The following is a 25,721-nucleotide window of genomic DNA, read 5'->3' as shown; positions in this document are numbered from 1 at the left end:
CAGACTAACAATTTGCACCTTCATTAATAGTGGTGATTAGCACAGTAGTCACATCACCAGGTGCTTGTAGTGCGGGTTCTGCACAGTCATCACCAAATACTGCAAGTATCCAGGACTGAGTTTCCGAATTTAGAGATCAGAGAAATAAGAAGTGCAAACAAGAGATGTAGAAAGGTATGGACAGTTGGACAAAAGACAGAAGTACGGGTCAAAGGAGAGGGAAGGTGGAAATCTGAAGTTACACTTAGCAGAATAGATCGAGTAGTGTTCTTCAAAGTCTCTACAAACACTGCTGCATTTGTGGTGAAATTGCAGTGACAAAACACTTTATTTAATAAAGGAGTCTTACATGGGACAAATTGACAAATTCCTTTTCACAAGACATTTTTCAATAGTCTTGTGATTAGAGACATAACTTTTCAGTTCTTACTTTCATTTAAAAAAAGTGAATATGTTTATTACAATAAAGTATTAATATAAACTTGATTATAAATCTTTTACACTGAAAAACAATAAGGCATTTGTTCTTCTATGGCTTTTTTTTCTTCTTTTTTCTGTTCATGCCATTAAGTCTGAAAACAAAGGATGCACATAGGGATATTCCCTAGCAGATAAAATGTATCTACATGGACATTTATAAAATACATTAAACTTCCTGATAGGTAAAAATCCAAATTTGATCACAATTAATACACTGAAAATAAATATAATGTATACACAAACAGTGAACAGAGAGAGATAAGTTCTTAGATAGATCACCTTTTTATTACAGATTCTCTTCTTCTCTATACAATAACACTTATTATAAATCTTATACAATACTAATTTTTCTCTATACATTTTGTCATTATTGTATAGTACAGTGTACACACATACAGTATTAACACAAATACAATTACTTGTCTTTACAGCAACTTTCCAACTCGCTCAGAGTTTATCACAATGGCTAATTTTCTGTCCGGCAGATGATTGTGATGATTTATTTTTAACTAAAACCCAGACCTTTAAATATTTACATCCCTGAAAAATGTACATATACGAACAACGATTATTGTCATCTGTCTGGGTCACAAGTAGTGTAAAAGAGGTTTGAATGGAGGAGATAGCCCAAAGCCCAAGCTCTTCCATACAAAGTTTTCAGTGTACTGTATCTACTTAATGACATAAATCTTTACCTACTGTAACACCCATTATACAAGAGTAGATTGAGGGCTGGTTTATTGTTTCATTTCCAGCAAGTTTGGATATGAGACACAAAGCCCTGAGGAGATAGAGAGACACAGATATATTGTAATATGTCCAGGACACCTGTCTGCTTTTGCAGTCGTCCTTAATGCTGCCAAAAGCAGTGACACTGCCTCAAGAGCTCAAATAGCCAACAGAAAGTAAAGTCCCAAGGCAGATTTAATGGATTTCTCTGGTTAAAGATGCTTGTTTATCTTTAGTGACACAATTTTGATGACATTTTTACAAAATGTTGCCCTTTTGATTTCCACTTTAAAAAACTGAAGTGATACAATATCAGTAGTGTTACAGTGAACTGTGTTGTTACAATTGCTCCTGGTAGTTTGCTTTTGATGTTAACAATAATAGTAAGTCCCTTTTCTTTTCCCTTCTTCCATGTTATGCGAACCATTCGTAGAAAACCTACATTTCTGTGTTTACATTCTGTTTTTTTTTTCACATCCTAGGGGTCATTGCTTTGCTCAGGATTTATTGCACATAGTCATGGACACGCACACACTCATTTACCCTTACATTCATACATGCAAACTTCCAAACAAAACTACACTTCCTTGCCTTATTCATAATAACTGTTAATTAAAGTTGATTTCAGAAAAAAAAAAATCATGCCTTAAAGTTTAACCTCCACAAATTCTGCCAAAATATGGTACTTAAATGAAATCAGATTTTTTTTTTTTTGCAGTATCCTGGAAGTTCAGCCTGTAAACTTTGAATCTGAATGCTTGCATTTACCTGCTAATTTGCCATACCATATACAGTATGCATAAACACTGTTACTCTGATACATTGTTGTAAACATACAGCAGGACATTCAGCACCTTGAGATCATATAAATAACCCAATTAAGGCATGAACAAAAATAGGGAAAAGAAAGAGAAACCTAGTCTTTCAATAATATTCTCACTGAGAATATCTGTGCAGGTAGATATTGGTGTGCTTTCACAGATAGTGACTAAATATAGATCAGTGTGCAGTAAGTGTGTGTATGTGTATGTATGTGTTTAAGTGTGTATGTCTGCCTGTCTGTCTGTGCATATACTACAGGCACATGCAAGTTGAAAGTTCACAAAGGAGCAATAGTTTGTCGGTTTGCTGTTATACAGTATAACCCTTATCCTGCATGTGGGGTTTTCACTAGTATTTTCAGTAGCCATGGCTAAGGTGTTGTCCAGAGTTGCTATGGAGACACAGTGGCCACCTTGTCAGTCAGGTGTAGACTAATGAGGGCATGTGAAAGGAGAGCTGAAAGAGGGCTCTAATGAGAGCTCAGGACTCACCTGGCCCTGCATATGAATGGAACCATAGGTCATTGGATTTGTTCAGACCTTTGTAAACTACCTGGAACTAATTTTTCTTGCATTAATATACACACAGTCCTTCTCTAGCAAATTGGTAGGATGCATTCAATTCTTCATATTCAGACTCACAACCACACACCAACCAAGACCAGCCTCATTCCCTCACTGCCTCTGTGAGGCATCGATCAGTGCCATCACTAGCTTCCACCCGTGGCTTGCGAGTCTTCCTCTGAGCTCCCCCCTCCACCCAAGAGTTATGAATAACTGTGCCCCCACTTGGAGCTGGGTCCACCTGAAGTAGGGACACTACCCTTTTCTTTACTCGTGTTTTGAGGGCACGGCGCAGCTTTTGCCTGGTGAAGGCGTAGAGCAGAGGATGGAAAATAGTGGTTCCATAAGCCATTGCCAAGAAACAGAGGCGTATCCGCACCAGGCCATCGCTGGGACCCAGACACAGAATCAGAATATTGACTGCAGACAGAGGAGCCCAGCAGCCCATAAAGGTGGATATGATGAGTAGGGACATTTTGAGGACACGACGTTGACGTTCTCGACGGTCCCTGTGCCTACGCACTGCCCTCCTCAAGGCGATGATTGCAGAAACTGAGGCCTGTACACCCATGGAGGAGGCTGGCAGTGGGGTGGTGGTTTGGGTCTGGGTTGAGGCTGAAGCTGGAGTTGGAGAAGCAGGAGTGGCTGGTGTGGTGGCGATGGGGGTGGTGGCAGCAGTACTGACAGTAGTTACTGTTGCTCCACTGTCAGACATGCCCTGGGGCATGGAGGAGATTGCTGGGGGTGATGTCGGTGTAGGGGTGGGTGAGGGGATAAGAGGAGGATGACTGAGGTTCTGATTCTGGTTGGAGGATACTACCTCTGTTGGTAGGCTCAATTCCTTCTTCCTCTGCCTCCTGCAGCGTATCCTGCAGGTGGAGTCCTTGTTACGTGTACCTCTCATCATGTGAGAGCCAATGCGAATGTTGAGGGCCTGAAGGATCCTGGAGTAGGTGAATAACATGACGACTACGGAGATTAAAAAGCATGGCACTTGGAGTAACAAGTGGTAATACATAGCCAGACCTGTGTAATACCCCTGCCCGCCTACACACAGCAGTGTCCTGTTCTGCCATACTGGCGGCAGGTGGTGTGAGGGGGAGGGAGGATCAGTTGATGGTAAAGATGAGGGGGAGAGGGAGGAAAAAAATGGCATCAGTCCAGTGATGAGTTCAGATTCATTTTTCTGCCTTTCCAAGTCCTCACTGCCCTCAGCCCTCAAAGAGAAGAAGTCCCCCTCAAGGAAAGGCAGGAAGAAAACAGCAAGAGACACAGCCCAGACTGCTGCAAGGAGCAGGGCTGCACGCCTTGGGGTCAGCAGGCGACTGGCTGGACGGACTGAGATGTCATATCTGTCCAAACTGATCACCAGCACATTGACTGCTGTAGCCACGCTAGTGAATGTGACACAGGCCTCATGAAAGCAGCACAGCGTTGCAAGGCTGCTGACTCCACTTCCATTGGCTGGTAGCAAGATCACAGCGACAGTCAGTGGCAGACATAGCAAACATACCAGTATATCCAGGACATGGAGGTTGACTGTCACAAGATTGCTGACTGAATCCACCAGATTGGACTGGGCGCAGTAAAGCACAAGCACGGTCAGATTGCTGCTGAAACCCAACACCAGCTCCAGTATCAGCACAGTGGTCAAAGATACCTGGAAGCCCAGAGGGTAGGGGGTGCTCCAGCCCTCCTCTGCCCCCACCTCGCCCCCTCCATCCAGCAGGCCTACCCCCTGACCATCACTGGTCTCCAGGAGTTCACGATAGCCTTCGGTCTCCATTGACGCCACGGCACTCCTTCACACATAGCAACAGTGGGGGCCACACCAGACCATGCTCTGCCTTTGTCTTTCCTCTGGCTCGAACGAGACAGTCATAGGGCCAGATCTTTGGTGATTCTGAGATCAAAATAAAAACAAGACATAGAAAGAAGAAGATAGACAGAGAAAGATCGAACATTTATCAGTCAGCTTTTTCAACAACAAGAAAATGATGTTCAATAAGTACAGTTAAACATGTCATATTTCACAAGCAAAGGGATGCTGAGTTGACAGTGATTTAAAAGTGATCTTGACAGTCAATTGGAGACATTAGGTTGCAGTTCAAGCTTGTGCTGATGACCCATGATGCCTCACTGAGCTTAAGCAGTTTCATAACAACAAACTTATCATAGACAATGGCGACAGCTCAGAGAGAAACGGAGCAGGGTGTCTCATGGGGGGAATTTGCAGGTATGAGTGCGCTTAGCAGGGACTCAGCAGGAACCCGAGCAGTCAACCACTGGGGATTTATTTCCTGACTGTGCTTACAGATCATGCACTACAGTGAATTCTCTATAAAGATTTAACTAGGCTTCCCATGAGCTTAGTGGAATTTTTTTTTGTGGGGGGGCTTTTGTGCCTTAAATGGAGAGATAGGACAGTGGATAGAGTCGAAAATCAGGGAGAGAGAGTGGGGAATGACATGCGGGAAGGAGGCCACAGGTGGGATGTGAACCTGGGCCGCCCGCTTGAGATGACAGCCTCCATACATGGGGCCACCAGCGCCCCTTTTTAGTGGATTTTTGATTGATTATTATGTTACATCAGTTAAAACAAAGAATGCAGAATGAACTAAATTATATGGAACTATGATATACTACATGTTTTTCACATAAGTTTGTTTTACCAGAGATGTTGTGATACCATTTTTCCTTTTAGATTAATAGAATGTAGTACTGGACGATACCATTAACCATATGATACCACTGCAACAAAAAATATCCATATAATTGGTGAAAAACTGATTGCTGACACCAAAACCAATTAATTTATGGAATGTAATCAAATTGATGCACTGACTGGTGTTCAACAGGATTCCCAATACTAGGCTGTATCAGAGGCTTATACTGATACCAGTATCAGCCCCCTAGTACCTCCATGATGCCCGTGAATATGATTACCGTAATACCTAAATCCTTTTTTTTTTTTTTTTTTTTTTTTTTTTTTTTTTTTTTACATGTCGCCACTTTAAAGTGTTCCTGTTCCCTTTTTCCAAAGGAAGTTTAAAACTGTTAGCCTCTACCTGAAAGAGGGGAGGTGGCAGGGACATTTCTTGGCTGCAGGGACACCGTGCACTGCATGTCAACATAGCAGGCACCCAACTGAGGGTGGCAGCAGTTAATAGTTCTCACAGGGAGACGTAATGAAGACGAATGGATCAATGATCCTCAGACAGTGGCACATAAACAAAGCTATCAGAGGAAAAGCGGCTCCCCTGACATCTTCTCCCAACACCCACTTCGTTTCATCTGTTGTCCTTCATCCATTCTGGCTCTGTTCTCTTTCAGCTTACTGGCTGGGACAGATGACTTTGCATGTAGAGCATGTTACTTATGGCTGGTTGGGTGTTCTCTTTTGCTTAGAAGGGAATTATACTAAGTATTTGCTGGTTATATACGACCCCTGGTTGAAATCCAGTAAGAAAAATCCTTTCCCTGAGTCTCTGAACAAGAAGCTACAGGTGTGTCCCTGCAGACAGTATTGACCCCTGCCTCTTCTGTCAACCTGTTTATTGTCACGGCTCTTGTTCACACCCTCTCATTTGCCCTTTTCCCTTTGTGTTATTTCAGTTTTTTCTCCCATTTGTCATGTGGAAAGGACCTCCAGGCAGAACAAGACTCAGCGTGGACCAGTGGTCTATCTTAATCCACTAATGGGTTCCATGGGGTTTGCGTTGTTGGTGGAACATTGATTTACAGCATCATCGATCTTCCAATTTAACAAGCCTGAGCCAAGGGAGCCCAGAAACATACCGCCCATCTCACTTCACAGGTACCTGTGGTCTCATTTTAAGCACTGCATTAACTACTTGCAGGCAAATTAGATTTATCCCCTTCTTTAATCACCAGCTGCAGCTACAAAACGTATTATATTGTTTACTTTGTCAGAGATCACAGGAGTATGAAGTATCTGACATTAATGAACAAAGATATTGTTTTCAAAATGTTAGGCCTATGTGGAATTCCCTCTACTGCAAAAAAAAAACGGAGCTCAAAACCTACATATGGCTTCTGAGGTACAAAATGACATCGGATTTAAAAGACATTCTTCTGATAGGAAAAAGATCAATCTCGATTCCCCCTGTGTTTGAAAACATGCATAACAAGCACAAGAATATTCAGTGAGCTGTGACCTAATCTCTTCACAATCAATTGTGTTAACAGGTATTGTTAAATATGGTTCACAACGTAGGGTTTCTGATAATCATGGCACAGACAAAGAAACACTTAAAATTGAACAGGCATCACTTCCACTAATCACAGAAGCAACAAACATGTCAATACTGCATTGAACGAATTGCGCCATCCATCTCTTGTTTGGGGTATTTGAAACATTAGAGAAATAAATCATGTGCTCATACATAAATAATGTTGATAATGTAAGCGTATATGAATGAGAAATCATGGAACAATCAACCTTTTTTCTATTCACAGCTAATGTGAAAACATGAGGGAGACATGTTCATTTGTTCTTTTTACTTGAGTTAATTTATCCATGGTATTGTCTTGTAACTGATTTGATCAGTCTCATCCAACAACGTGTCATCATCTGATCCTCTTAACAGAACTGCCAATGATTATAAGGGGTGTGTGTGCTTTTGAAATATGCAGGCTGAAAAGCTTTCAATAAGTGTCATTTATGCTATTCTATGACTAAGAGGGACAATACGCCACAATCAGTGTTATGATGATAATGGATACTTAGTACTGTGTGATGAACTAGTAAGAGATATGAAGGGCCACAGACAAAACAGTAGAAAAGTCTGTGTTAGCATTTGGATTTGAGGCTAGAAAAAATAGCATATGCCTTTCATACGAACTGCTGTATCTTTAACCTGCTGCTCAAAAATGTTTTGGTTTTTAAAGCAATGATCATGAGAACTGGTGACTCTCAGGGAGAATTGTAAATACTGGGTTAATGAATTTATAGATAGTAACTGAAAATAAGGCTGCAGAAAAGTCCATGTCAGTAGACTGTAAGACTGCTGGAATAATGTTTGGTTTATCATAGTGCGGCATCGTTTTTCTTGATAAAAGTAATATTTTTCCATTTCACATGTTTGAGAGAAGCTCCGAAATTATTGTAAAACTTTTCTGTGATCATATTACTATGTTTTTGAGTCATTTAGGCTCATCACGTGTGTGTTTTGCTAGCTAAAATGTAACTTCTGATCTCTGTGGTGTAGCTTGCTTAACAGGTTGCTCAATTATTTGTTCTTATATTTTAGCAATGTTGGAGCTTATTACTAGAAGAGTGGCTGTGAGAGACCGTATGTGCTTCTGTTGTTATCAGATTAACTGGCGTGCTGGTGCCAAAAGTAAAAGTGTCTGCCTGATTCATCACACAACGCAAGAGAGAGTACACAACCGCTACACATGAACATCTTAAATTAACTGTTAATTTTCAGTTTAGTCATGGTAGTTATTCTTTGTAACAAACAACTGTGATGAAATGTTTTAAAGCATAACTTCTGTTGAGTCATTTTCAGTTTCAAAAAGTCTTAAATTGGTTCTGGAAAATCCATCTAATCATTTAACAGCATAAATTACAATAATGCAAGTAAGTTAAACAATGTGCCTTGTTTGTTCAACATGGAATCAAATAAGAAACAGGTTTAGCTTGGGCTTTACAAATGATTAATTCAATCTGCTGTATCTTTTGGCATACTTTCTGTGCTCTGCCCCAAAACAACAATAATAAACAAACAGTGTCTAAGACGGTATAACCTCCTGGACCCGGCTGTCAGGGTTATTATAGGTGTCTTGTAGAAGATGACAGGTTGTCAAGCAGCTTTTCACAATATAAAAGGATAAATGCTTTGCTACATCCTGTCAGTGTGAAAAGTTCCGTTTCTTTCCTTCTAATTTTGTCTAAGCTCTTTCACTCGTCCTTGCACTACAACACACACTCTTAGCTATCTATGTGTTTTGTTTTTTCCCCTGACTGAACGATTCCTGCCAGAGGCTAAATTACTGCTGCCCATCATTAAAAACAACCAGTAACCATGCTCTTAGCCCAAAGTGTGTCTAAAGGGAGGATGCATCAGAGGGAGAAGACTGACAACAAGATGAAGGCTCAAGCCTACAGTGACATATTTAAATAACAGTAGCACAGTCTTGTGGAGGGAATTACAGATAAGGTGCAATGACAAAAATGTGTGGCAAAGATGCGTCTTATGTCGCCCTGTCCTCCCATGATAACTGCTGCAAATAATAATTAACATGGTGAACAACAGCTTAATAGGTGCCAAAATCCAATTCAAACGCTTCCAACTCTATATTAAATTAATCTGTTAGTACACCTGTGTTCCTTTTAGTTCAAAGGAGCTGTGTTTCTCCAATATCATTTCCACAGTTCCTTCTTGATCCTGAACCTGCCCAGACTCAAACACAAACACTTACATACACAAAAATGTAATTCCTGTAAGCCTTCCTCATGGAGTAAGGCACACTTCACTTTCACAAACGATGTACCTAAGATGACAACTGCACTTCCAGGCCAGTGCACCTGTCTGATAAACAGCACGCACAAGTTTCCCAGCATGTCTGAACTGAAGCAGAAAGGGTTTATTCAATCTGGCCCTTTGTGTCCTGACTGCTGCCCATCCTGCTGAGAGTGCTGATCCTGCACTGGGCCTGAGGGCACCCTCCCGCTTTAGCCCCAAACCAGGGCGAATACATGTGAGATTTCAATTTGCTAATTATTTAAATGTAAGCATCGCCTGAACACTCTTTAAAACCTTTTTGGGCTTAGGTTGCATATTTCTAAGGCTGGAACAGCTTTCTAGAGAAGAAACAGCCAGCTGAATCTTAGTTTTAAACCTCTGTGATTGTCTTGGTATTGCTTATTTTACCATGAGCAGTATTTTCATGCCATCTTATGTAAGTATTGTTAACTTGAGCACACCAACCTTCAGAGTAAGCTACACAATGGATTTCTGGTAAGGACAACTTCTTTTTTATTCATTATACCTGTTGCTGTGGTTTGAATTCTGCAGTTGGAAATCATCCAACTACTCAGTGAGCCTCTGTGCCTGGGTCCACCTCAGGGACAGGAACCGTCAGTACTGTTTACTTGCCGATAACAATAACCAAAGTAGATGTGTATGTATTTTTCACACAAAAAATAGATTGGAAAAATAATTGCTGTAGCAGGAAACGGGGCCTGGCTTTTCAGATAACAAAAGAGACCTCTGTAAGAGGACATTGTATCTGACTACAGATTCACAAGATGAAAGTGTAGCAGCATTGTGTGATGGTTTATTTAAGGTTACTATCCATGGAGATTTTCTTATCTGCCTCTGCTTTGATGGCTTTCCTCCTTGTTAAAGTGTAAAATGTCAGTGTCACATGTTGGGACTAGAAATAAGCCTTTGCTCTTCTGATTCTATGGGATTGACACCAAAAGTTGACATGGGGGGGGGGGGGGGGGGTGATACAGAGGAGAGTGACAGGAAAAAAGGGGAGTGAGGGGAATAAAAGGGGGAAAATGAGAAAAAGCAAACAAGATGATGGTGCATACAACACGCTGACTCATGGCTATTCCTAATGTCCGCAGTGAGACAATCGATCAAAGGTTTAATTTTTCCAACTCAATTTCTCCAGCAGTGCTAACAGCGAGCCACCACCAGCTGGGCAGCAGCATCCCTGGCAGGCTCCCAGAAAACCAGCCGGTCCAGACCAACAACACAACTTATTCAGAGAAAGCAATAACATCACTCCCTGTGATATCTTTCTGATACAGTAACCTGAAAGTGAAATTTAGTTTTAATATGAGAGCACCCAACAAACTGAATACTGTATGTACAATACAAGGTAAAGTAAAACAACACTGCTACCCTTGATGTGAAGTCCAGCAGCACTTAGTACTGTAACATTTATAAAGGGGTTTTTATTATAATTCATGCAAAACCTGCAGAAGACACACAAGAACACCATGTGCCGCGCAATGTGTTCCTATCTGCCATCCAGCCGTCCACACAACCACCCAACACCACCCAGCTCCAGCCCACGTCCCTGCACACTCTCCCTGCCCGTATGCTCTCCGCAGAAACATCACAAGATAGATTGCCGACTGAAGTGAATGACATCTTGTGTGCTTGAGAAAATGCTGAATCCCATTCTTACTTTTGCTTGAGACTTTTGCCTGGGAAAATGGTCCTGCTGGGTAACAGGAGGTAAGATGAAAGCGTGAGGGAGGCGCAGTGAAGGAATGATGGATGGGAGGGAGGCTTAGCGGCTGCAGATGGATGTGGAGCCGCGTGCTCGCTGGAGGGGAATGTTTGTTCCCTGCTCACTACCTCTATCCATCTTTCTTTTGAATAGTCCCAGATGCACGGCCTCAAGTTCCCCCTTCACAATCCATTTTATCTCAAACTCATGGCTTGACTTCACGGTGCGATATCTTTGTGTAATCCTCCCAGATTGTCTGGAGGGACTGTTCTGTGATTTTTTTAATGTAGCGTTTCATGATGCAACAGTGCAAGTAGCCTCTCACAGATTCTTGTTATTACATAAGAGATCTTGTAGTTAAAATGCAGACTTGTGTAGAGTCACACAATTCTGACAGGCTGCTAACAAAACATCAAGAAGGAAGCCATACATAATATTTAAAGCCTATAATCTATAGAAGCAGTTCTGGACAGAAAGGAGACCTTGGATTTAGACAGATCTGGTGTGAGGCATTACATCACCAATCAATTTCATCCATTCAGACAATACTTGTATCTAATAGCAAGCTGATGTTCCATGCCTGTAATTTTGGTATTACATGCACCAGCCATCAATGAGGACTTATCAAAGCTGCCATGCAATCATTGTTCTCTAAAACAAGAAGAAATCAAAATGAAGTGGGGAAAGCTGTTGAAATGAAGCAAGAATGAGTCCGAGCATGTGGAGTTTTAAATGTAAATCAGCAATTATGAAGGCTGTTCAGCTCAATCGAATAGAATAGCCATGATTGGTGACAATTATAAGACAATAATACCAGGATAGAATGGAGGGGCATTGAAGTATTCCTTTTTATTCTTATCATACCAGTAATAACTCACAATTTCCTCAAGTGATTGGGTGTGATAATGAACTTCTCCCTCTCTATTGATTTGTGTTGTGAGCGTTGTTAATAAATAGAGAAGCCACAGGGCAAGATCTGTGGCTGCTTCCGTGCCTCTCTGCTGTCAAACCACAGCTATCAGCTGTTTGTATGATCACAAGCAGGACTGACTTTTATCAAGTAAAAGCTGTGACCTGTGCCCACATGCACAGACATGCTTTGATGTGAATACAAACACACACAAACACAAAATGTTGTCTCAATATGCTAGAGGTTCTTATCTTTTCTTCTATGCATTTTTTACAGTTAAAGTTGTACAGCTCCAATTTCACACTCATGGATCAGTTTATTTGACAAGTAAAAATACTTTTTTTAATGTCTTCTGTGACTCTGGAACAAGCTTTCTAAGATGGAAATATGTAATATGATGTAATAAAGAATAACTCAAATGAAAATTGAGATTTTTAAAGACATTTTCCAGACAAGGAAGGTCAAGACTATAACTCATATGCCTGACGATAACTAGGGACCAAAGGTCAGATATATTGGCCAGGGTTGCATAGATTATGAACATACCCCCTCTTACATATAACTTCAAACAGATCTGAACAAAAATGCAATGCAAAACATTGAAGTTCAGATGCCCTGTCTGTGTAATATTCCAGTTTAAAATGCCCTAAAGGTATTGCAGTCGAGTAATTTTTTGTAATCCGAGATTCTTTTTTCTTTCTTATTGAGACTCAAAATTCCCAATCAATAGGAATGAACCTCTGTAAAAAGAGCCGGTCATTTAAAACAAAACTCTTATTCCTTAAGTGAGGTAAACACAATGGCCCAATTATCTGATGGTTCCAAAGATTATCTTGCCAGATTTAACTGTGGTGTGTCACGTGGAAAGGAACAATAGCCAAACAGTAAGCAATCATAACGTTACACAACACAACATAGCATCATCAATTATTCCTGCTCGCTGTATTTAAAAAAAAATCTAGCTTTATCATGTTCATCCTGATTTTTCTGGTGCATTGTTGAGTCTTTTGGAACATGACTGTCACTTGTAGATCAGTGGAATCATTTGAGAAACTAAACAGATTACAATGCTCCGCAGGGTACCTTTAACAATGAATGAGGCAGAGGATGCTTGTCAACAGACAAAGGCAGGCAACTGCTTGGGGCCCCAAGGACTGAAAACTTGAAAATCGAAGCAGTGGCTGAAAATGTGCAAAGTTTGCAATGATGGTAAGAAATCCTAAGGGGGCTCCATCTGACAGCACTCACTCCAAATGAAAATGAAGAGGAATGAAGATAAACAAAGAAAGCTACAGTAGACAGAGGTAAGTGAGCAGATAATGACAATTAAATATAATAGTAAATGACAGAATGCTACTAGTCTAGCCTTCAATCTGGAATAACACAACTTCTGCTAGCTTCACATTGTGCCGTTTGTTTATTGACGTTTGCATATGAAGAAGCAGCATTTGTAGAATCAATGTTACAGTAAGAGGGTGCTGATGAGCTGGCTTCATGGTGTGGGCTTAGTTCCCTAATATAAACTATTACTAGCCTATGTCTATATTGTTCTTTTTGAAGCGATTTAGAAGATTTTATTGTTCTATTACAGTCCACCAATGTTAACACTAGCTCTTTGGAAGTACAGCACAGTTTTCAGAGGTATTTTGACATGAAGTTATGTGATCGTTCAAAGTCCCCATGAAATGAAAAATACATTTTCCTGGTTTTATTCCCTCTGATAAATATTCATTGATCTGCCATATATATTTCAAAGCATTATCTGAGTATTTTTTACATCAAAATGACTCATTGTATTTTCTCTTCCAACGTTTTAAATGCCAGATGATTCATTCTGCATTCAAATGCCAAATTCTTGACCAATTTAAAAGGTTTTTCAGAGCTAATGAGCCAATAAAATTCATCCAAACGTTATGTCTTGCCTTCTTACATGTGATTGGTTGTATCCTGTTTCAGTTGGAAATAGGTCACAGCACGTCAGTTACATCTTTCAAAGTTCCGCTTCATGGGGAAGTTTTTATTGTTCTTCATATTTATATTTTGACATTACACAGTTTTTAAAGCTTTTTATTCTTAATTCTAAATTAGTTTAAAATAGTTTAAATATCACAATTTGTTTTATTGGTGTGAGATTATTTATAAGATAGTGGTGATGAAAACTGGTTGGATAGTGCCCCTGTGAATTTTTGCCAAGGGCCCAAACAGACTCTCCGTCACCACTGAAAATAATGAATCAGGACAGTTTTAGTGTGTAGTGTTCACCTTCAACTTACGTTTAATTAAACCTGCAGAGAAAAAAGATCTCTATGACCTAGACTCTGTTTCATGTCAGAGAGGTTCCTGCTCAGAATTCATCGATTATTGGACTTTGAGGAGGTCAGAAAATGTAAAAAAGATTGACAGCAATTTGATTACAGGAGTAAATGGTGCTGATTGGGTACTAGAAAAAGAAAGACTGAAGTTGTCTGCAGCAGGTTAAAATGATTAAACTATTTCACTCCAGAAGGCAATTAGAACTTAATTAATGCCATTTATCTCCCACAGACAGGACATCATTGGCCAAGAGAGAGGAGGGCACCACCGCAGGCATCCTTACTTTCAGAACTAATGACAGGCAGAGGTCTAAGCAGAGGGAGTTTAGACCAACACGCACACATAAATAAAGCCAAATATTCAGACATGCATTTACCACACTCACATTAAGAGTCATCATCAAAAACAGTGAGTACTTGAGACTCATTTTCACATACTGTACAGCTAATAACATTTGTGTCCAGCATGCAAAATACAAGGAATTACATCAAAATCTAAACACACAATAAATATGCAAGGCGGCAGCTGTATTTCTGTCAGATATTTATAGTCTTCCACACGGAGTCTGTAAAGTCTTTGTTTACAGGTCTCGTCTCCCCTGTCTCCCTCCTCTTGATAGCCTATTTCATCCTGGTCACTCCACTCTTCTCCTCCAATGATTTATTGTCGCATGTTTTGTCTCTGTTTTCTCCTGCTATGTATTACATTTTCCACCACCATCCTTTTGTCCTGCAGGAACATCTTTATTAACTTTTATCTGAGGGATTAAAGTGCAGTGTGTTGTTATACTGTACACACTGTGAACATGAGTGCTTACCAGAACAATGTGTTATCTCAGACTTTTTATTTATACATTATAGAAATGAATCTACAGGAAAAGATTTAACTACTAAGATTTTATATAAGTCAAACTTTTTTTATTTGAAAAAAGTCTAAAGGCTGCGTCGCATCAGGGCTGAAATAAGTGAGTGGTTGCAATAAACACAAGAATGATTTTTTTGCAATAAACAAGATCAACTTGTCTATATGGCTTAGACAAATAGGATGAAGTCAAACCATTCTTATAATTAGGGATAATTAGAGGACATGGAGATAAAGTTGCACCATTACTTGAATCAATTAAATATAGAAACTAATAAAGCGTATTATTTCAGGCCTTTCCAGCACAAATCTGATCCTTTCAATCAACACGTCAAATCAGAAGTACAGTACTCCTGAATTCAAAATACGACTTTCTACCTCGCCTACGCTGCAGTATCAAACGTCGGAGTGACAAGTGTGGAGGAATATTTCCCCTCCAGCAGCATCAAAGCTTCTCTATAAATACATGCACAGACGCACACAACACACAATGACCCACATGCAAAGCAAACACACAGACTGCCTCCATGAGAGTGATTGGAAATGGGAAATCATGTAAAAACAATCGTCCCCTTGGGATTTACAGCAGGGAGTACACATAGAATACAAACACACGTGCTCAAACACACACAGACACACGGAACATAACAGGAAAGGTTGGCTTTAACTCACTCTTTTTAATCTTGTGCATGTTTGTACTCTCGTCAAAACAGTTCATTCAGAGGGGAAAATAGGATGTGAAATAAAAACAAGTAAAGGGAGCACAGTTAATATTTTGAGGGAGAACGAATGTTGTGTCAGCAAACCTAAAAGTAGATTAAGGAAGAGGCTTTCTCACCCCAAAACCTCCTGCCTAGAGCAGAGATCCCAAGAATCAGCTTTTCTGTCACAACGTATCAATATGATAAAAAAAATCTACTAAGAAAACCATTGCTCACCATATCACCTTCCAACAAACATGTCACCATAAGCCGCATCAACAAGAGAACAGGGATGAAAACTGTTTGTCACACCTGGCAAGACAGGACCGGATCACAAACAAGTTTGCTTTAGGATGTCCTAACCATTAACATTTGGAGGGAAAAGAGAGCTTAAGACTTTGATGCACTCTTAAAACTGAACATATCTCAGATTTAAAATGTACATAAATGCAAAAGACAGGCAGAGAATATGCAAATTGTACTGTCAACATCTAAAACACTTCCCAGTCTTTCTAACGAAGGTAAATAACTGCAGCCCTGATAAAGAATCCTTTGAAATCATGCTCTCATGGGGTTATGCTGATCCAAGACCAACGGATCACGTGCTGTGTGGAATAATTGTATCTGATTTTAACAAAAAATAAAAAAAATGTACTGAGTGGAGCATTGATTTTAAAAACAACTAGACGGGCCACCTGTATGTCAAGCGTGGCGCATCCATGTGACTGAAGCACATCAGTGACGGACCCTGGGAAAAGGGAGTCTTGGAGGTACGAGATTACTAAAACCATTCTGATCAAAACAAGTCAGTGTAGATCTGTTTCTTCTCATGAGCGTATTGAGATTGTGTTTTGTGTTAAAACATAAAATGATCAGAAACTACGAAAGATTGTGGTGTTGTTGTTGTTGTTGTTGTTGTTTTGTCACGGAGATGCATCCAGCCATCAAAAAACGCACACAAGAGATTGGAATCACAAGTCCAGGGGCTGTTTTCTGGCCCATCGTAAGTCCTGGTCTGACACGCAGGTGGTTTGTTATTGTCACCTCCAGTCCACCAAAAAACAGGTTTGGACTGTCCAGCCCAACACATGTGTCATTTTGCACAAGACTACATCCGTTTGACAGCCAAGATCGCTCCCAAGTCATTGTAGATACAATTTCAACAGTAATGTTGTGTTTGCAAAGACATATTCAAGAATACTGTTAAAGATACATTATTACAAATTCAAATGTGCAAAAAGCTTCATTCGAGTGATAAACTTACCACTTTGCTGAGTGGGAATTCCCTTTTACATCCTACTGCAGGTGTCGGTACGCTGCGCTATACCTCCAACACTGGACCCGGATTCACTCCAGCGCTCTCCAGGACAGCCGGCTGTCAGCCAGAAACGTGACCAGAATAATTTGCCTCTGTTTTGTCATAAATATTACAGCGGGAGGGGGGGAAGCCCTGCGCGGCTGCAGATACAGAGCAGTAGTAGCAGAGGTTTAAACAAAACCAGAAAAGACAAAAAGACAAAAGGTAAAATCACAGTGTTTAGGCGTTTTCTCTCTTTCTTTGAATCGTCCCACTCAACACGGCACGCTACACCTGTCCACTTGTATGCAGAGGACTTACACAGCATCCCACACCCGGAGAGACCAAACGCATGATTATGTGCTCAACGCTTGCTGGAGCGCAGTCGCTCCATCCCAGCGACCAATACGGTGATCTGCAGGAGGAGGGGGGAGGGAGGGGGGAAGGAAGGATGTAGAGGGATTTTTGTAGGAAGGGGGAGGAGACAGGGATGCGGGAGGAGGACTGGGTGGGGGGCGGGATGGGTAGTCTTTTACAAGGACGACCTCAGATTCCTCAAGGGTGAACACTGTCTTTCAGCGAGATTTCCAAATGACTCCTCCTTACCCTTAAAACAAATTGTTAAACCCTTCACCTGATGCAAGTCAAAGGAAAATGTCTCCGTTCAGGCTTTACTTGATACATTTTGTCTCTCCCACTGTGGAGGAGGCTTGTGTCTACGCTCTGTTGCACAGTGAGTGCTGCACAGTGAGACTCTAAATTTCCATGTGTTGACTTCATCGCTGCTGGTTTAAGGGGAGATTCATGAGGCTTGAAGCCATAGCAGGAAAACGATCTCCTCATAACATGGATCATATCTACCACCTGCTCACCTGCTCACCTGCTGACTTACTGTATGCGTACTCTGTCACTTGAACTGTGTGCAGGGATCAAGGTCATTGACTGTTCAATTTGTGAACTTGGGAGCTCATAAATATAAGGTCCATGTCACTGCAGCTCTTACACTGACTCACAGATGATTGTTCCAGCAAGGGCTTTAAATTGCTGTACAAAATGAATCTGGGAGATAAACTGTGCAGAGGTGGGTTTAGATAAAGTTGTGAACACCTACAGTTTTTTTAGGAGGTAGCTTATGTCAGCTGTTTGTTGTGCAGGTAAACCACTAGAGTGGAAGGTGGGCTAAAACCCTCAATAAAACCTTTACACATTTGTTTTTCTCAAAGGGATAAAAGCCAGAAAACCAGATTCTGAATTCTAAACGTATCTTAGTTTGGTAAATTGTTCACAGAACTTTTTAAACGTGAATTTGCATGTGTACTAAAAAACAGAAGGATAAATAGTTGAAGTTTCTAAAACTTCCAAACCCATCATAGTCCTTCCTGCACTCCCATACACTGAAATATGTACTGAACTATTCATTTGATAACTTAATATTGTGATGATTAACTGCTGCATGTTATAAGTGGTCTCAGATATGGAACAGGTCAGAGTGACCTACTTCTGGGCTTCGATCTGTTGCTTTAAATGTGTGGAACAAAGAAATCTGTGTAAAGAGACCGCAGGTGTCTATTCTTGGAAGGAAATAAAAAGCAACATGATGACTGTGTGTGATCCTTAACAGATTGTACGAAACCACTACTCACAGTCTAAAGATTGAAGCAGGGTTTTTCTTTTGTTTTTTGAACATTTTTTGCCCCCATAAAACACTTCACACCCTCTGCCCTCTATTACCAGATCTTTTTCCGCTGCTCACCTTCTCCCTCTCGCTGCAGGAAACAGAGACAGAGGCCCCCCTGTGAGCTTACAGCAGCCTCTTTTTCTTTGTTCGACCACCACGAAAACCACAGTGAATGGCCCTTGCTACTGATCTGAATCTCTTGCTAAAACAGTCACATACAAATGCAAAGCTAGCCAGTGATTAGGAGCATCTGCCAAACACCCACATACCATATGCCTGTGTCACTCAGCCAAAGAAAAATACTGAAAATGTGCACTCACAATCCTAGAAAGCAAATCAAAACATTATGAAGACAGAAAAGCTCAGGAACAGACACATGTGCAAGGAAGCATACATGTTAACACTCAAAGTATTGAATCGATCTCTGCTCTCCATCACCTCATATGGTTTACTGATTTTTGTTATTTCCCAGAATGCCTTTCTGAGACAAGGTGCATGAACTTGCTGCATGCATGGGTTAAAAAAGCAACAGTAGCAAAGATTTTCCAGTCAAAAAATGTATATGCAACATGTGGCAGAGTTTATGGACAATCTCATATCTATTGTTCTACAGGCCTTTTTTTTACATGGTTTTTAAATGTCAGTACAAAATGCTAAGGCTAAAAAAGAAACTCTCCAGTGATGTTAAAATGTGCCCTTTCCCTGTGATGTGTCAGATCAGAGTAAAGTTTTCGGTCAAGCCTTGTTGTAGCTGCACTGGAAATTCTTTAAGGTGTATTTGGCTCATTACAGGAATGAGAAGAAAACATTCAACCAAACCACACAATGCTTGTTTTAAGTATATAAAAACCTGCAAAAGCATGTGCATGTGAAAACTGGACCCAGAGAAAATGATCAAATGTATTTTTCTGTAGTTAATATTTTACAGTGACCCCTGTTACCTCCCTGTTTTTCCCTGGAGAGAGATTTCCCCTTCAGGCATCAATAAAGCAGATCTGTTTCTCCCAGTGGCTTTATCTTCTTCACAAGCAAGTGAATTTAAACACTCTGCTGTCGTGTTTTCAGATCAATGCTGAATTAAAGGTCCCATATTATGCTTTTTCTGGTTTTATATGCTCTTTAGTGTGTTTTCCATGTGTCCTGTGCATGTTTAGGCACATCTATTTGCAAAAATTCAAAGTCTTTTCCTACCTCCTCCTGTTAGCTGTAGCATTAGCTGCATGTAACGCTCGGTTCTAGCCCCCCTCGATAAAAATTGCCAGTGTGACGTCTTGTCAGTGTGATATCACTGATCTAAGCCCATTGGCTCGTTGTGGCAAGCCCTGCAGCTCATGTTGCACGCCCATTAACTTCTGTAGCACGCCCACGATATGCTGTAGCCTGCGGTAGCACAGTAGTGCTAATGTTTTTGCTCTGCTCGGAGCCAAAGTGGCTGCATTCCCAATATCGTAAAAGGGGCGGGACATTTCCAAGAACCGTGCTGAGCGACTCACCAAGTACAGCAGAGCCGACATTCCCACCAATCAGATCAGACTTGGTACACGTGGGGACTCTGAACGTGGGCACTTAAGAGCCGGTGCATGGAGCGGCAGTACATGAAAACAGACACCTTTTTAAAACTTTAGCTATTGTGAACATACCTTAGTAGATACATAGATTAAATATACAAACCCCAAAAAGGGCAGAATATGGGCTCTTTAAAACATTTATTGAAGTGACTTACTCTAGCCTCTGTGGTGTGACTATTGCTTCAGCCATGTCTTCTGTCAACAGCATGCCTTGCAGCAACAGGAATTTGTGTCTCCGTCATTTCGCTGCAGCATCAAAAACTCTGGTACTACCTCTGGCAAACCTGGACACAACCAAAGATTTATATATTTTGGTCCCATCCCATGGTACTCTAATGAGTTCAACATAACATTAACACTGGACCCTCAAACTTCTCTATTTGGAAACGCCTTAACGGTGAGAAAAATCGACCAATGTGCTAGGACGGTTTTGGTGCACAGTATGGTAATTGCCAAGAGATACATTTTAAAACTGTGGAAATCCAACGCAGCCCCCAAGTTTGAGGTTGGGCTACGGTAGCAGGTGAATATTTTACATGCAAATACACTGAGAACCCAGTTCTACAGCAAGGACTGATAGAAGCCTTTAACCCCCTGTATGATCCTGTTTTTACAGAAATCTTTCATATAAGCAGTGAAGATGTTTAAATAACGTGTATGTATGTGTGTGTGTGCGTGTGTGTGTGTGTGTGTGTGTGTGTGTGTGTGTGTGTGTGTGTGTGTGTGTGTGTGTGTGTGTGTGTGTGTGTGTGTGTGTGTGTGTGTGTGTGTGTGTGTGTGTAAAGATACAAGATAGGAACTTTTGTGAAGCCTTTGTGGCTTGACAAAATGACCTTGAGCTGAGTTTTTTGGAAGGCAAATGCTGAGCCTTGGGCATGAGGCTGCCAGAGAGGATTATGGAAGAGTCAGAGTCAGAAAGACTACTAATAAAAAAAAGAGAGACAGAAAGAGAGAGAGAGAGATTATATATTAAATAGATACAGCTGTGAAAGAAAGAAAGACAAAAGAGATGATCTGCAGCAGCTGTTTGATCAGAGTCCACCCATTTTCAATCTTGAATTATGAATGAGCAGATTCAAATACCTTTTCCCACACAAAGAAGGAAGCGTGGGGCCCAGAGAGGCAGTTCACTAAATGTCACCTCTGAAGTGTGTTTGTATAAGCTAATGGTGTCCAGCATAAGGAGGGGGTAGACTGACAGTTTGATTTACCCCCTCATAAGCGTACCCAGGAAGTAACCCTAGAACCCGCACTTCAGGTTGAATATTGACTGTGTCACGATGACTGTGCGACCTGCCATGACGGGCCATATCACCTTTAGCCTGTATTTGGTGGTGACTGTAAACTATAATTTTCCTGATGTGGTACACTCACTATGAGTCTCCTGGCTCTTGCTTTTCAAATATGTCTAATGGGCTGTGAAATTAGTTTTGTCTCGACGCACAATATGGCTACAGAACAATTGTGTTCTATATAGTCTCCCAAAAGTCCTGAATTTGAAATTATTTTTTCACTCTATATTACATACATTGGAGCCATTAAGAAACACACACATTCTCAATTTTCTGTACATGTACAGTACCTTGCAATGGTTTTTCTCCTTTGAGAGAAATGTAACGTGACAAAATATAGAAAGTTCAAGGGGTGGGTAAACACTACAAAGTCAGGTTAAGGAATAACACATTTGATCAGTATGAATTGCTCCCAGTAGAGACAGAAAAGTTTTTTTTTTATTTGATTGGCTGATATTTTTGTCTTGTATGCATGAGTGAGTACAGGTTTCTGCATGACTAACCATTTAGCCGTGCTCCTGCAGTCAAAGCCAGTCAAGATATTTCTGGTTTGATTGAACTGCAAAGGGACTTTGTGATGGATGGAAGATGCAACGTTCACTGACCTGTCACTCCCCCCCCTCCCCCCCCCCCCCTCCCCGCTGTGTCTCTTGGCTCCCTTCTTCCTGACCCCTGCCTGTGAGGTCTGCTCTGGATGGCATCAGACATCATTGGCCCCTTTCTGCAGAGCGGTCCTCCTCCTGAGCTGTGGTCATCATCAACAAAATCGGAAAACAAGATGCCTCTTCTGTGTTTTCTTTAACACCAGAGTCTATGAGCCCATTTGATCATATTACCTGTAACCTGCCAGAAAAAATATGCTCAGTAAGAGAGACAGATCCTCCAAGCTTAGTAATGCACACTAATACATCCTTACAGATGGCCTCCATACATCCATCTACAGGGATAAAAAGGAAATAATCTCTCTTGCCTCTCAAGTCTTGCCCTGTCTCCACTAAATGATTATTTATCTCCGTCAGTGCCATCCTCTTCTCTGTGTTTTTCAAAGTTGAAATGTTGCAACATGCCAGTAACCAGTCAAATAAAGCCTTGGAGATAGGTTTTATGCGATCAATAGGTAATCACTTAGGAAAGCCGTTTTTCTTGCATGAGATCAGTTAGGTAGCAGAGACCTGAAAGTTGTTGAGGTATTAACCCCCTGGGTCCGGAGCATCATTAAAGGAATGAATATTATATTGAATATTTCACAGTAATTACCCTGACTGGATGTAGAAGGGAAGTAGAGTTAAAAGCAGGACTAACTTATTCAAATTCGGTAATGAAATGCAAGCTTGAAGCTGCAGCAGGATCTCGCTGACAAGGATGTCTGGCAACTCCATACAGGCTAAGTGGGGTCAGAGGTCAACAAACTGCACTGCGAACTCTAACCCTAACCCTGTCTGAGAGAGAAGGGTGACACTGTAGCACAGATAGATAGATAGATGGATAGATACTTTATTGATCCCGAGGGAAATTCAGATTTTTGCACAAACAAACTACAAGGATTGTAGAGTCATGAGTGTCATAAATGTCAAAGGAAAGGTCAATGTTAAAAGGACAAACATCACTGTTAGAAGATAGCAGCGTACAACATTTCCAACAGCCAACTGCATTCCAAACAGACACAGCACAATAAAAAGTTAAAAGAACATATCCAAACATACAGGCCATAAGGAGGTAAGACACAGTTATCACATGTACATTGTATCCTTCTTACATACACTCACAACAGCAGCACAGCACATAGAACGGTCTAACATTGGGAGTATTTTCATTTGGACCAGAGTTAGTTAGCAGAGGGAGTGAGGGTGGAGCGCATTCTGTACAGGAAACCAAGTTTGGATTTGACCTTTGACTGTAACCTGTTGATATGGTGCAGCGGGGCCCTTCCTCCCAAACCACATGACCTTGGTTTTTCTGGTGTTAAGCATGAGGTTCAGGGAGGAGAAGGCCCGCTGGATCTTGTTGAAGCTATCTTGTAGTGATGAGAGTACTATATCTGGGGGGGACCAACGGCATAAAAGACTGTGTCATCGGCATAGAGGTGGATGGATGAGTCTGTGACAGATTTGGGCATATCATTAATATAGATGGAGAAGAGAGTGGGGGCTAGGATCAAACCCTGGGGTACACCCTTAGTGACAGGGAGTGGCTGTGAGAGGAGATGTTCAGTTTTCACCCGTTGCTCCCTATTAGTGAGGTAGTTTGAAAACCATGCCAGTGAGTCCCCCGAGAGAATGTTAGCATCGATAAAGATGTTGTTTACAAGTAGATTTAATTAATTTTACAAAGCTTAATTGATCATAACACAAGCTTGAGCACTCGACAAAGTATTGATGAAGTCCTCCTATCCAGCATTTATCAACTTAACAGTCTAAAGGTTGCTTACTTAGTCAGTTGAAGTGGTGTTTGGATAATCATGTTGCTCCTCTTGAGGTTCTTCGATGTTTTCCCTGATGAATAATTTATTTGAAGGAGCTTTTCCTTATCCAAAGTTAAGTTAAGGGAAATACAATTGTGTGTGCTAAAAAATCAGATGGCTTGACTGGTTATGAATAGTACTTTCACATTGGCCGAGTTTAGATAGAGCAACCTTATCTCTACAGTTTCAGGCATATTCATCTTGATTGGCTACTTGCTAACTACTAACAAACTAACAACATTCAAACAGGCCTACAGCATGGCCATGTTATTACTGTTATTACTGTTTTAAATAAACTCATGTGCCAGTTGATGCTGTAACTCCCTACACCTCCTCAACCACCTGTTTTACTGTTCAACTGCGAAAAATACGCATGGATTATTTCTTTCTTTACATAACTGAAGTACAGGTCATATTAAAAGTTAAGTCTGCAAGATTAAAACTATAGTCACCTGGTTATCCATGAAATAATTCCAGGTGTTGCAACAGTCCCAACAAGCAGAAAGTGCCATACAGGACCATATCGTATTGCTATCTCCCCCTCTCTTCCAGTAACCAACAATTTCCACCACTCTCTGCTTCCTAGTCAGCTGCAAAATTACAGATCACAGATTTGCTTACAGTCAAGAGAGTGAAGTAGGGACAGATTGAAAGAGGAAGGAGAGAGATGGAAGTGAGAGAGAGTAATGGATAGGAAGAGCTAAGAAACTTTAAAAAATGTCAGGCTGGTCGAAGTTTGAGCATACATACAATGGAGCATTGGCTGCTGAGTGACAGCAGGCAAAGATGAGAAATGGCATATGTTAATTTGGGTTCATGTGCCCGAGAGATCCTGGGAGATTCTTCTAATAATGCTGAGGCATTGTGACACTCAGGTGGCCTGTGCTCATCACTGCCATAATGAAGCGAATATGCTAATAGCTGACTCATCTGCTGGAGGAAAAATTAAACAAAGTAAACAACACCTTCGCTGCTCCCTGTTCAAATGTGCAGGAAATGGACATGAGGGGAGAAAATGTGAGGGAGCAGGAGAGCGATGGAGGGAGGAGGTGCAGCCTGACATTAGCAATGAGTTGTTCATGCAAAATCTCAAAAGTTAGCTTCTTCTTTTTGTTTTTACAGCTCAGACATTGGTGACCTTTCAGTTTTTTAAATGTCTCTTCAGACCTTGAAACAAATCCTTATGCACAAATCTACATACAAATTGGGCTTCATAGCCTGTAAAGTGTGAAGCTAGCAGAGATAAGATGGCACCTAATACATATTGAGTGGCACCTAAATACATATTTACGTGTTAGAGTGCTTAGGTCAGAGATGTTAACCCACACTCTCAGATCAAAAGGCTGAATAACTGCTGAGGACGGCAAAACTGTAAGACTTACGAGTCAGAAAGAACCTCTGATGCCCTGTTGGTCAACACTCAAAAAAACTGATGGGGGATCAAATAGAAGAACCCGGGGTCAAAGTATTGAGGGAATCTGCTGTGAACAGCACACCTGAGCTTTACAGTAATCCTTAAGTGGATTTTTTTTTTTCATTTTTCCTCATGTGCGTATAGATAAGACAGTGTGTATGCACGTAAACAGGACCCACACACAGGCAGCCCTATAAGTCTTGTAATGAGCAATATATGAAGAGAGTAAGATATAGAAATAAAGATAGAAAAGATACGGATCATATGCTAATATGGCTCAGAGGGTAAAAGTGAGATTGAGCATATATCTAGCATGTTACATTGCTATAGCAACAGCCTTTGTAGTTGTGGAGGGAAGTGGGTGGCAGAAAAAAGAACAAGTGTGAGAGTGAGAGGAGTGATGGAGAGAAAGAGA

General features: G+C 40.9%; 1 protein-coding gene across 2 annotated transcripts; it reads right to left on the bottom strand.

Annotated features, from left to right (window-relative positions):
* Positions 1–743: 743 nt before the first annotated feature.
* On the bottom strand, positions 744–17,307 carry LOC109990142 (G-protein coupled receptor 22). Of its 2 annotated transcripts, XM_065954526.1 has the most exons (3): positions 16,861–17,307; positions 15,568–15,593; positions 744–4,497 (listed from the first exon to the last, which is right to left on the bottom strand). In XM_065954526.1, exon 3 carries the CDS (start codon positions 4,378–4,380, stop codon positions 2,698–2,700), a length of 1,683 nt encoding a protein of 560 aa, XP_065810598.1. In that variant the 5' UTR covers positions 4,381–4,497; positions 15,568–15,593; positions 16,861–17,307; the 3' UTR covers positions 744–2,697. The 2 variants fall into 2 exon arrangements, with proteins under 2 accessions (XP_065810598.1, XP_020497805.1); XM_020642149.3 differs by lacking the exon at positions 15,568–15,593.
* Between the last annotated feature and the right edge of the window lie 8,414 nt (positions 17,308–25,721).

The sequence above is a fragment of the Labrus bergylta genome, chromosome 5, assembly GCF_963930695.1.
Source record: "Labrus bergylta chromosome 5, fLabBer1.1, whole genome shotgun sequence".
Classification (NCBI taxonomy): Eukaryota; Metazoa; Chordata; class Actinopteri; order Labriformes; family Labridae; genus Labrus; species Labrus bergylta.
This window is presented reverse-complemented; position numbering and strand designations above follow the sequence as displayed.